General features: G+C 50.8%; 1 protein-coding gene across 8 annotated transcripts in view; it reads left to right on the top strand.

The window, feature by feature from the left end:
* LOC142571514 (AT-rich interactive domain-containing protein 3C-like) overlaps positions 1 to 13,691 on the top strand; it is a 253,855-nt gene that overhangs the window by 77,457 nt on the left and 162,707 nt on the right. For 4 of the 8 annotated variants that reach the window (XM_075679936.1, XM_075679931.1, XM_075679932.1 and 1 more), the window contains exons 3-4: positions 3,778 to 4,186; positions 9,929 to 9,985. In XM_075679936.1, coding sequence (XP_075536051.1) covers positions 3,778 to 4,186; positions 9,929 to 9,985 — 466 coding nt within the window. The remainder of the gene's footprint in view (positions 1 to 3,777; positions 4,187 to 9,928; positions 9,986 to 13,691) is intronic. The other 4 variants (XM_075679937.1, XM_075679934.1, XM_075679935.1 and 1 more) reach the window with 1 other exon arrangement.

Below are 13,691 nucleotides of genomic sequence, written 5' to 3'. Positions count from 1 at the left end.
ATTTGAATAAAATGTACCATTGTAGGTACCACCGTTTCGGCGTTTCGGTCCATCATTCGCGTTTTCCACAAACTGTGCATTCCCATGAGAAAAAACATATCGGAAGGTGCACTATTTCAGAGGTCGGCAGCAGATATCGCACAGTATGAGCGTTAATCTCAAACACTTTTTTTTTTTTTGAAGTCCGTTGGAGGGCACACCAAAATAGGATGGCGTCAGTGCAGCTAATAAAACAATGTTCAATTGTCTCTGGCACATCACAAAGGTGACAGTTAACAGAAGAGACAAAGATACCTTTTTTCTGTAGCCATGTTTTCACCACGGTGGTCGGTTCGCAGTACCGGGTTTTGAGACAAGGTTAAGCATCGGAACGCAGGTGCGGCAATGTAAAAGTGACTCGGCATTTTGGGCATGCTATGCAGTAAGAGCCTAAGGTTGAGTGTACTTGCAACCATAAGCGACTGCGGAAAGAAATCAGCCCGAGTATTCTTAGGGTGATTTAAACTGAGGCACTACGCGATGTATACGTGTTGTAGCGAGCTCAAACGGGGCACCCAAGACGACATATAGAAGGCCAATTTCTCTGGCGCTTAGCCTGCCCCGTTTAAACTACACATCGATTCAGTTAAGTTCGTAATCTCCTTGGAACGGAAAGAACTTGGGTACTATTGACGAAGAAAATCTAGCCGTCTATCAATGACTTGCGCGTTTGATGTGTATCGCTCACTTATGGTGTGCGCACGAAGGGCATGGCTCTTCAGATTCCAGCTTTTAAGTTTCACACAATTTTCTCGCGATGAGGCAAGGTGCTGCTTTGCATGTAGTTCAATAGAAGGTGCACGAACTTCGAACTATTCACGATTTATAGACAATACCGTTTTCGCGGGATGGCTCCATGACACGGACAAAAACAGTGAAGTGCATGGGGAGTAACTGTTGTTGTCTGCCCTCCCGCTTCTCTCTTTCCGATCAGGGACTTAACATTTACTCTCCGAAATTTGCACACGGCACGCACATTCATGCAGTTAGTCCTTTGAGGTACGAAAGGGCCCTTTTTAGGACTAACGGCCCAGTTACTCCCGTTTTCCCCGCGATATTTCGTAGAGCGTGCGCTCCACGTGGGTGCTTCATGCGATTACTTTTGCGTATAGACCGCAGTCAAAAAGCGCCCTTTCGTACCGAATCATTCGCGGTTAACGATGCAGTCGCCATGATCATCCTATGTCCACAGTAGGACGAAGGCCCCCTTCAATCAATGACCCGCAGCAGTAGCTTAGTGGCTGCGGCGTTGCGAAGCTTGAGGTAGCGGATTCGATCCCGGGTGCGGCGGCGGCTTCCGAGTAGGGAAAAATGGAATAACGCTCGCTTACTTAGGTTTAGGTGCGTGTTAAAAAAACCCAAGTGGTCAAAATTAAACCCTGAATCCTCCGCTACGGCGTGTCATTATTATCAGGTCATAGTTTTGGCAAGCAACACCCCGAAAACACCCCCTCACCCCCCCCCCCCCCCCACACACACAGCCTATCTGCCTTAATCATTGCACTGCCTGCTGAACTACCCCCCCCCCCCCCACTTCTTGCTCTTAGTCTCAGCTTAGAATACCTGCTGCTCCCGTTTCCTTCCTAATCCACACTGCTGTCGTCCTGTCTATTTGACACTACGCCAATCATTGTTAGTTCCATTGCTCGTTGCGAGGTCCTTAGCTTCTCAAGTTAGCCTCCAAGTTTCTGTCGCATAAGCTTACGGCAATGATTGTGCGCTTTTTAGGGCATGGCGAATATTCGAATACGAATCGAACACTGCACGCTAACTGTTCATATTCGTATTGGAAAACCATGTATTCAGCATTTTCGAATATCCAAAGGTAATCACACGCTTCGTAACAACCGAATGTGTCCGGTCACTGTTCTCCATATGCTACACAAAGTATCACAAATTACCAGAAGTGAGAGAAAGACAAGCGTTTACAAAGTAATGTAAAGCTTTTGTTTTCGGTTTCGCGGTAGAAGGCTATGGGAAAACCTGTAATTTTTGTTTGTAATCCGCCATCTTGTTTTGGCAGTTCAGTCGTGTAGCAGTTTTCTGTTATTGCGCTAGCAAATGTATGGACACCCCAGGTGCATTTTCGCCGTCGGCGTAATGTTCCGTATGAAGTCCGAGTGTGAGAATACCGTGGCGGCGCGCTTTATGTTGCACGTGCGATTGAAAGCGTGCGAGAGTGAGCCGAAGATGGTGGCTTGATCTCGCGCCGTGCAAGGGAGAGAGGCAGGGAGGAAGCACGCTGTCTTTTACCGCGCACATGGCACCGTGGGGGAGAGGGCGTAGGGGGAAGGTAGGCAGGGTAGGTTTGGCAAATTCGATGGGATATCTAGAGTTCTATTCTAGAACATATCTTTGGAAACACTTTCATTCTCCGTTGTTTCCTCGTTAGGTGCTTTGTTACTTGGTGTAGATTGCCCTTGGTTCCCTCTTCCCCTGGACGGCGTAGCCGACCGGAGATATCCTCTGGTAAAACTCCATGTCTTTCCTTTGCCTTTCTCTCTCTCTCTCTCTCTCTCTTGTTTGCTTATTAAAAACAACAAACAAGCGAGTGCAGAGTATCCAAACGGACAATTAATCTGGTTAATCTCTTTGCCCTTCACCTCTTTTCTGTTTCTCACCTATTTGCTGTATTGGTGCCTTACCTGCAACTTCTATTGCGGCCTCTGACATAAATTTAGTCCAGCTTTAATTTAATATTATCTTGCCTAAGATATTCATCTAATATGTTATCTTTATCCTCCTATCCCATTGCCTGATATTTGTTTGCTAGCAGTAGCCTGAATTCAGCCGCTTTACCTCTGACTGTTTCTATGTTGACCTGTTTCACCTCCTTTAATTTTGCTCCGTCTTCATGTTCAGAGCAATTTTGGACCTCGCGAACTTGTGACCACTGCCCACATACCATGTTATAGCTTTGGGGAAATCAAACAACGACGACGTACCACGCAGTTCACACAGCATGCGGCTTAAAGTGCAGGAATCCCGTTGCAGGGAGCGGCTCTTACTAAGCATGCGCAGGAAGGAACTGTGCGCTTGTATAGTGGCGGCGCTCACATGTAGCCTAAAGTATACGAGGTTCCCTGCCTGCTGAAAACACGCTGAATTCTGGGTGCTGCGGAGTGAAACGTGCTGATTCGCAGCTGAAATCGTGCATGCATGTATGTACTGTACGCGTTGGCACTGATGCAAGCGCCAAGTCAGCGCGGGGACAGTAGCCCTTGAGTTCACTGCAAATACAGGTTCTGCATGACCTTTCGCCGCATATTGCATGCGCCGATCTCCACAAGATGTACTTAGTGCCCCTCCCTCCCCCCCTTACCATTGCTCCAAATAAAGAACAATAGACGACTCACACACTGCCAATTTGACATGGGAGCATAGTATTCTGATGGGGATGCCTTTGCCGCTGACATTAATATATGTGCTTACGCAGAATCGACTGCTCTGTCAAGTTAGCTTATAGATTATTAGACGATTAGCGTCGTTTTGCGCGCTAATTGTGAATCGCTCTGTCGGCATCGGTGTTCGTCGTTGAAGGTAAGCGCAATGCGACAGGTACAACTTTTGCTGGAAACAAGCTAAGAGTGCCGACACCTCAAGTGCCTAACGTGCTTGCGCACTTATGCGTTGCTCTCTGGCACCGGCCACTAACAGCGAAGCTTCGCTTGCTCCTTGCATGCACGCGCGTTACACGTTGCGTCATTCGTCTCCCTCCGCGGTGCTGTCCACTCGCAGGAGTCCCGTCCCGCTGGCCAACAACTGCAACAGTGACCACTCGAGCAACACGCCCCCGGCCGCAAGCAATGGGTCGACGATGGCGCACGCGGGCGGCCTGTCCTCTGAGCCACGCATCCCGGCTCCAAATGCCGTGGTCTCTTCTTCGCCGGGTCCTCTGCGGGTGCCGGACTCCGGCCCGCTCAGTGCGCTGGCCGCCCGGGCGGCGGCGAGCGGAGCCACGGCTCTGCTCCCGGCGGCTGCCATCTCTGCGCTGCCGCTGTCCCAGGCGCCGCCGCTGTTCAGTCTGGCCACTGGCGCCCCGCACATGATGCACCTTCCGCCAACGCTGACGCCCCACACCGCGGCCGTCTCCGGTACGCCGCCGGAACCCAGCAAGTACGCGTTCGAAGAGCACTATGGAAAGCATGTGAGTATGTCACATTACTGCTGTCTTTCTTGTCGTAGTTATCCACAACTGGGGTACCGCTGTATACGGCGTACGCACCCGGTCGTCCGGCAAGAGTTGCGCAAGATCGAGCTGTATCTTGAATTGAGCTAGTTGGTCTCTAGCGCTGTCAAGGGCGTTCGCTTCGCGTGAGATGCACTAGGCCGCCGCCGTAAACAGACTGTCGACTCTGCTAATGTCTCTTCTTCCTTTTGATAATGGACCTTATTCATTAAAGCTACCACAATGTTCAAGTCTGCACTTTCTAATGAATTGCCTCAACAGCTCGCCGATTTTACGTTACGGATTTGTTTGCTCCTTTTTGTAACCCCTTAATGGTCCTGAAGGCCGAAAGATAAATAAGTCTACAGCTGAACGCAAGCCCCTCCGGCAGATCTCGAGTTGGCCCAGTTATGCGTCACCCGAGGTTGCCTGTAGGTTTCCTGATCGCACCCATTTTGTCTTATCCTTTCGAGTAAAGTAACATGTAGTGGACGCTCGTTCGTCAACGTCACGACATTTACGCTGCAAAAAGAGATAGACAACGTCCGGCTTGCTACACTATGCAGGGGATAGGGTATCAATAGACGAAAAGAAGGGAATGAAAGAAAACGCTGAGTATTCTCAAACTGACCCTCTGCTGGGAAAAAGTCGCTTAAACACCAGGGGATCTATGCACAGTAGTCGCTCAACGTGGTGAATTCAGCCGTTCCAGCCGATTGGCGCGCACTCCGAAGTGCTATCCCAGAGAGGCTGATATGCTAATTGGATGCAGTCAACGCCTCTTAGTTTGTTCTCCTTTTTCATAATTTGTCTGGTTGAGCAATTACTGGCCTCGGTTAATCCGATTCCACGACTCTCACGCGAAATAAGAAGCGAGAAGTTCTGAACAATACAGTACAGCCAAAGCAGACGAGAAAGAAGAAAATTAAGGGGAAAAAAACGCGGACATATAGAGGCCACTTGCACGAGGCGTGGGTTGCTTTCACGGCTGCAGTTTCGTGCGTATCTCGAGCGGCAGTGCAGCCGACTTTCAGGTGCCTCAGTTCGGTCAGCCCTGTTGTGCCTGACGTTCCCTCGGAACAAAGGATGCTTCACCGGCAGACGTGCAGTGCTCTTCACGCTTCGTTGTTTTCTCAAAGCCAGAGTGCTGGCGACTAAATCAGGGCCACTTAGACTAACGAACAAGCATTTAATTTTCGTATAATCGGTTTTTCGACCGCGCAGAGCCTACAGGCAAGACGAGTGCCCACCCTGACTACGAGTGAACCTGGCGCCGACGGTGACGCGTAAACAATGACAGCTCACCTCAAGACGACAACGCCACCCTCCGACTACCGCCAAGGCCTGCCCCCGCGATCCTGAGATTGGTCACGAAGAGGCCACTAATCGATGGAAGGGCCATTGTTGAGCACTCTCGTGAACAGGGTTGACATGAACTTCACCGTTTGCGACGTGGTTGCCTCGTATGCGGCAGTGATTGTGCAACGTTGGTGGCCAGTGTCCGACGGAAAGGCGCGACGTCATGGGCAGGATATTGTGAGCGGTTCGGCGTTTGTGATTGGCCGAGTAGAACAGCGAATTCCCTCGACGGACGAAAGGGGGAAATAAACTGGATAAAAAGTGGATCTGGACGGCTCTGAGAGGAGGCTCGGACATGCATGTACTGTGCTCCGACAGTCAGGGAGCCGTTTTTGTAAAACTCGATCATGTACATTCTCTTGAACGTCGCTCGGCACACTTCTTTCTCCCGGCAGCTGGCACGGCACCATCCATGGAACCTTCGTGGCCGCACGGACCCCCGACTTGACAACAGCCCTCATGCCAGGTTCAAAGTTCGATTACATTTTCTGCACAGCGCGCCTTCCACCTACTCGGGATTTCTTGCGGGCTCATCGCCACCAATTCGATAGGGTTTGCAGCTCGGTTTCATAGCTTCGATTTTCAGCTTTTCATTTCCTCTCTCACTTTGGTGACCTTTAATTTTTTTTCTTGTTACGCTTCACTTGCTTTGGCGAAAAATTAGTTTTATAAGTCGCTGGCAAAGTGAGGCGCAGCGCCTGAAGTCAGTGCCTTAACATTGCACAGATCTTGCACTCGCATAGTGCTTTTTTTTTCAGCGGAGTTCGCAACACCCCGTCGCCTCAGCCGGTCTTACTCGACCATCTCATTATGTGCTCTGCTCCTTCCCGATGGACCAGATCGCCGATTCGTTCCGTCGTGCAAAGCAAATTTGCTTTACCTGAAATTCAAGGATATCTGCTACGTTGAATAACGTTGGAGGACGGTTCTGCCGTAATGAATATACGAATTCAGTACACAAGGCAGTGTTACGTTTCGCCTACGACGCGCGGTAAAGCCGGCGCGGATGCAACGGACGCCGGGGCTTCGTTCAAAGCGGCAGACATTTTGGCCCGTTCGGCGCCGCCGCTACGCCTCCCCGCCAAGCGCGTCCAGGCATGTCCCAATGCCACGTGTCTTCGTGTGCGTGTGTGTGTGTATGTGCATGATGGTGCCCACGCTTGTCGAAGCGCGGCAGCCGGGGAGAGGAGCTCCCCCAACTGTGAAGCGAGGAGGTCCGACCGGCGCCGACACGACGTATGCGCCACCTTCTCTTCCCATTGTGCCTGACCGGCGCCGGCACGACGGCTGCGCCACCTTCTCATCCCATTGTGCCCGAGCGGCACAGTCACGTGCTCGTCTATAGAGGGGTTCCTTCTTGCCCTCAACTGCGAGAGTATAAAAGCAGCTGCCCCCGGACGCCAAAAGAGGCTCCGATTTCTTCTGTTGAGTAACGTGCACTCCCGTCTCTCTACTTCGGTCAACCTGACCGCCAACTCTTTGCGATGTTAGAATAAACAAGTTGTTTTGTTGTTACCAGTCGACTCATTTTGCCGGGACCTTCGGATGCTTCCAGTTGTACCCCAGGCCGCCAGGCCAACGCTACCCTTGGGGCTTGCGACCCAGGTGCAACAACGGGCGTCAGCGCCGAGTCCCCAACAACTCGTGCCAGCGGTGCGATTCCAATAGCAGCCATACGGAAGAGCCTACTTTTTCTTTTCTCCGTTTTTTTTCTCGTGCCTCGTCATGTGTGCTGTTTCTGTTATGCAATGACGAAGCTCGCTGCCCTTGCTCAAGCTCATTTGTTGTTCTGCTGCTGATCTTGAAGTCGCAATTTGTGTGCACGGCAAAGAACCGCAGGCGCTCAAAGTGCTCCAGAGTCGTTCACTATGGCATACATAGACCCTCTGTCATAATTTCGAGCATTATCAATCAGTCAACCAATCACTCGATCGATCGATCGATCGATCTGGTTGTTGATCGCGAGTTTGAAATCGCATATACGGGCTCCGGCGAATGCACGATGAACGGCGTTCGAGCAGGGCTACCGCGCTGACCGCTGGTAGTGCCGCTTTACGTGCGCGCGACGAGGCGCGAACGACGGTGACATCCGGGGGGGCCGTCGGATCGCGCGTCGCGTTCCGTGCTCAGCTGACGTCTCCGCTGGTGACGTGCGCGTGCGCGCGCGTATAAAATCACGAGCGCAGCGACTGCTGTGCCGCTGCCAGCATTCAGGGTCAAAGACCTGTTTGCATCTCAAAGTCTGTGTCGTCGTCTGCCGAGTGGGCAAACACTCCTCCTTTCCTTTCCACACTCGAGGCCTGCTGCCGCCTCGCCTATCTATCGAAGAGCGTTCCGTCGCACTATCTCTGAGGCTTGCTTCCTATATGCAGCGGCACGCCGGAACCCCTATCGGTGAACGAGAGAGAGAGAGAGAGAGAGAGAGAGAACTCTCCGGAGCTCTCTGCGCGCTCCGCGCCCTCGGGATACCTTGTGCCTGTGGCGGTACGAAACGCTTTCGTCGTGTTTCTTCTACGGCGAGCCACCGGTCGTCATCGTTGTAGTTCATGCGCCTTTCTCTATAATATACACTGGGGACTTTAGCATCCCAAAATCCGGTTGCCGCTTCTTGAGCATAAGAAGGCGCGCAGACGAAAACAATGAGCAAGCGCAGGCGCTCGCGAACAATGTTTTGATATCCCTTGTCGCGCGAGTCTTAAGAGGTTAAGAGCGGATACAACAAAAATATTACTAGATCATGTGGCTTTGTTGAACGCCGTTAATACGCTTCGGGATAGACATTGTCCATTGTACGTCTCAGAGGTCAGGCGAGCAGCATTGAAAACATTGTTCATTGCACACGTTAACTCATGTTATTCTATGATTTTCACAACATGAGTAAATAATGAAATCCGCCATGTGGAAGGTAGAAAGGAAAATTTGTCATCCACCTGGGGGCCGACCTCTCGGCCTTTTCCAGTCAATAAGCTGCTTCTTTTTGTCATCCACCTGGGAAACCCGAGGCCACAATAAGAGAAACGTGCAAGTACTTTTCTATATGGCAGCACAACGCTGCTTTCACGTCATGGCAAATTTTCTTTTTGAGCTTCAACCTTGGGCCTCCATCGCGAACGGAGCCGTGAGATGGACGCTTCACAATGACACTCGCTAAAACTCATTGTCGCATTCACCAATGCATATATGTGTTTGATTGGAATGGCTGATGGCGCCGAGTGCAATGCCTGCGGTGTCGAGGAGACTATAGAACCCCTACTGTGTTACTGCCCATCTTTTGAAAATGAAAGGGTATGTGTGTTCATGTGTTTGTGCGTGAGGACTCGGACATTACTTTGAGAAGGTGCTGTGTTTCGTTTTTTATGTGTTATCGTCCTGGTGTAATCGTGCCGTGATTGTGACTCAATGTTCGTATCGTCTCTTGTCGAAATAAACTTTTTCTAAACACAAGACATGACCTATGCGCAGCTCTAAATCAGATAGAAAGCTTTCACCTTGACCAAGATCTTGGGACCATGGCCTCACTTATCGCCGCTACGAAAGGCCACAAAAGCGCTGTTGCGATTATTGAAAACTACGGGTCTGAGCGACTGTCTGTGATCCGAACTTAGTGACCATCACTGATATAGAGCAGCAAACTGTTGATACGTCGGCGAAATCTACAGTGCACTTTCTCTTCTTCTATTAATCTTTCCCTCCCCTTTTCCCCTCCTCCAGTGTAGGGTAGCAAGGCGGGCTCTGTCCTGGTTAGCCTCCCTGCCTTTCGTTTATCATTTTCTCTCTCCCTCTCTCATTAAAGCCACTAGTGGCGAACATCTCAGAAAATAAAAAGTACGACGTGTTAATTTGGCCCTGCTCGCTTGATTCCGGTTTTTATGATGGTAGTGCGTAACGGGGAGCTGCTTACGATGCATGTAAGCTTAGTTTTGGGACGCGAAGATTACCATGAAAAGTTATCCGGGAAATCTGGGAAAGTGGTGTGCAGCCTAATGCACGGCACACTTCTTTCTGTACTGTGGCTTCAGCGCTTTCTTGAACTTGGCGCGGGTACTTGCTAGGTTCTTCTGCGAGAACTGCTTAGTCGAGCACCTGCGCCGAGTAGCTTTTGCGCATTAAACACACTGCCAGCGGCGGTAAAGTTTGAACGCTTTAAGCCCTTACATAGCTTGTCGCGTTGTCCTCCCCAGGAGAAGCACGTGAGCGGGCCCGTGGCGTTGATTGTAAGGTACATGACGACTGATTGACGGAACCTTGCAAAGCTGACAAGCGTGTATTGCGATTATTGATTGTGTGCGAGCCGCGCGGTCTCCCTTGCCCGGCGCTTTCTGAGAACGACTGGCCCTCCGGGCCGCTCCCCCTCTGACGCAGTTGTCCATCTCCAACCTGGCCGCCGTCTGGATCAGTGAGCTGGCAAAGTCCAATGGGGTAAGCTGTTACTCCTGGCGAGCGCAAGCTCGCGATGGGGCGCACTATGTTTCCAGGTAGCGCGATGTGAGAGACGACCCCGCAGTGGGCACTTAAACTGCTAGAATCCGTGTCCCCATACATGCCAGCCTAACGTGACGGAGGATTACAATGGCCAACTATGGCTGGTTGCCTCTCCCGCCCTCCGCACTTCAGCATGCTCAGTCTTTTTTGAGTGCGGCAGTTCGATTGGGTTGGATATATCTGGTGGCATGGTGGAGAAGGAAAGAAAGAAAGCTGAGGCAAAGATAAGCCGACGCTGCCTCTTGTTAGCCACCCCACGAGGGGAATGAGCACGAGGCATACCACAGGATAAAGTATGACAGCTCAAGAAACTGTCGCGCGCCCGTACAGGAGTGGCAGCAATGCCCCATAGCTTGCTCTTAGCTAGCCCATAGCCGGCCAGCTAAGCACCCGAAAAACCTTCCAAGAGAAGGCTTCAAACACAGCGCTTTTTGCTTCATCACTGCTACTGCCTGCGGGGATAAGAGATTATTAAACATAGGGCATCGATGCCGCCACAAGAATTTTAAACTGGATGTCCTTGCATGTCAGGCTGAAATTAACAGTCGCATCGGGGTACCTTCGGGTGCCACAATATTATGTTATTGTTAATAGTAGTATTATCAATTACGAACCGTATTATTATTATTAATACATTGTACTAGTTATACATTTATTAGCAATATCTGTTATGTTACTGCATGCTGACTCCGCCAGTAACATCACTATAATGTGTATGTATACGGGGTGATCATATTGAAGTTTGTTGGAATTTTTAAAAATCACGCGGTGTAGATAACGTAATTCTAATCCTTGAGCCAGTAGCAGTTCAGAGAGGCGGACGTGTCTTGCACGAAAAATCTAAACCCATATTCAACGAATTAACACAAGATCACTAATTCAGTTTCTAATGAATTAATTTACGGCCCCTATTGCAATTTACGAATTGTAGCCGGTGAGCTTGTCAGGCTTATCCGCTTGGAATGAATTTCCAGAAGGACACCAGTTTGGAGATACGCGCCATCAAACTCTCCGTTTCGTAGAAATGCACGGTTTTTCTACTTATTTTTTACGAAAACGCTCTCTGATGCATTGAAGCACAAAAGTAACTGGAACGCCCATGTATTTCGTCCCACACAGTGGGAAATATCGTGAAACTGGTGTCATTCTGAAAATGTATTTAAAATGGATGCGTTTTGCAAGCTCACCGGCTACAATTCGTCAATTGCAATATGTACCGTAAATTAATGAAGTTCATAAGTGATTATCTTTTTTTAATTTAGTGATATGTGTTTCGATTTCCCGTGCAACTAACGTCCGCCTGTTCGAATAATCCAGCTCAACAATAAGAACTATGCCATCTCCCACTGGTGATTTCGAAAAATTCCATAAAATTTAGAAATGATCGCCCTGTATTGACTCTTTGACAGGAGGGCTCGTGCCACACAATACGTTGTTGAAGCTTGGGCAAGTTGGTGTGACATTCTTTTTTCAACAGCGCAAAGGACAAGGACGAGAGGAGTGCTGTGCATGTGCACTCGTCTCGTCGTTTGCGCTGTTGAAGAAAGAATGACGTGATACATCTCTACCGAATCGAACGCGATGTCGCAAGGTGTCGGTGCTGTAGCTACAGTGGTGGCTCCGACACATCGGCATTCCGTAAACGGCAACACGCGCAAGTTCCGGCGACAGCGCGCCGCATCGGGGCAGCATCCGCCTAATATAAAACAACGCCCGGAAAGTTTAAGCGACCGACGTCGGCACCGAGCGATACGCGTTCCGTGAATGAAGTGGCTTGGGAGGCGCAGTGTTCCGAGGATGAGCTCGTTGCGTATCCCTTGTTCCCGCCTGCGCGACGTTGGGCTGGCCGCCGTCCCTATCGCTGCGGGTTCGTTGCTGGGCTATCTCCGCAACATGTGGCCGTCGTTGCAGGATGCTGACGCGACCTCAGCGTCGCCGTTATCGCGCCGTATAATGACGCGGTCGAGATAGGGAGCGCAGTGGAAAAATAATTCCTCCCTCCTCGAAGTCTGCTATCGGGCGCGGAGAGGAGGGAGAGGGTCGCCGATTGCGCTACGCCACGTGTCTGCGAGAAAGTGACAGGTCGGCTGAAAAAGTGAGCGGTGCAGACGACGCGCAGTCTTTGCCGTCGCTCCACTTTGCTGGAGCGTACGGTCTCTGCTTTTCCAACAGTGCGACACCGCTCTCGCGCCGTCCGAATCGCAGCGAGCCAGTAAATGGGCGGAAGCTGTCCTTTCTCTCGGTTTACTCGCTCGCTGAAATCTCCCTCTGTGCGAGGTGTGTGTGTGTGAGAAAGAACCTATTTATCGGAAGGCATAGCACTTTGCCGGCGTGTATATATGCCCGCCGAAGTGCTGTTTTGCGTATGGAGAAAAAAGAGCATTAGATTCCAGAGAGAGAGAGAGAGAGAGCGCGCACGCACGCGCGCGCGCGAGCGCTTGTCTGTCTGTTCTCGGGTCGTATAAATGCAGTACGCCAGCATACCACGGACGTGCCGCACCACCGTACTACGTCGCCGGCTTCCTTGCATCCGAACTATTGTTTGCTCGCGGCTGTTATTACTGACGTTGGTGGATAGGATGAAAAAAACCGGGTGCGATACCTAGAGTCTCGGCACACGTTGCTTTTCGCCGAGTAGCGACAACCCCGGCCCTTCGTAGCGCGTTGTTCGGTCGCCGTTGCCACGCATCGCCGCGTTTCAGCTGCCAAATCTCAACTCACGCCATTGATCGTGAAACACAGTGAAAAGAAACGAGACGAGGGGCAAAGCAGCGTTGTCGATATGTTTGCTTTGTTTGTAATCAAGGCCTGTTGTGAGAAAGTTTAATTAAGGACATTACGAGCGGCTGCGTTGCAAAGGTTGTCAGTCCTCCTTGGCCTTTAAATAAAAGCTTATCTAAGTACTTTAAACATGTTCCCAGGCGCTTCGCGACATCGCGTTTCTCGCTTCACGGCTTGTCTCGATCTTGCCATCGATGAGTGTTATCTTCTCGCGACGTTTTGTTGATTGCCTCGTAGCCTCTCTTTAGATTTGTATTTTTCCTTGCCCTGGCCACCGCGAGACGATTCTTCCCGCTCGAGCCTTTCCTCTCTCTCTCCAGTGTCAGTCACCCCGACGTTTATGTTCTGCGCTGAAGATACGAAGCCCTGCCTTGATTCAGGAATCGCGTGTGGCCGCCGGTACCACTGAATCTCCCTCCGCACGAGGTCTTCCTTCGTTCAGTTTTGTGTCCGGTGGCATCGGTACGGCTATCTGCTAATGTGGCGCCGCTTGCTTATTCGACTTATCTCGAGTCTTTCGCGCAAGCGTCATTAACACATTTATTTCCATAGCTGTTGACAGAGCTGCTAATATTCCGTGCTTCATTTATTCTCCTCTTTTGCATGGCAGGGAGACTCGCTGTCCACTCTCGGAAGGAGAACTTTCTGACGTTCGTCGAGAGGCACACGCAGATTGTCGTGTTGACCGTCGTTCCCGCATTGTTTTCGAGGGTTGAATCGCTTGCGCCGTCTGCGATCTGCAGACACGTGTGGTGCAGTAAATTCGGCATTATTTTTTCGCACCTTCCCGCTCTACGCGGTGCGTAATGGCTAAATAAGTGGCACAACTGCGATCTTATCGGCTGCGGCGCGCGCGTGTGTG

This window comes from Dermacentor variabilis, chromosome 2 (assembly GCF_050947875.1).
Source record: "Dermacentor variabilis isolate Ectoservices chromosome 2, ASM5094787v1, whole genome shotgun sequence".
Lineage (NCBI taxonomy): Eukaryota > Metazoa > Arthropoda > Arachnida > Ixodida > Ixodidae > Dermacentor > Dermacentor variabilis.
This window is presented reverse-complemented; position numbering and strand designations above follow the sequence as displayed.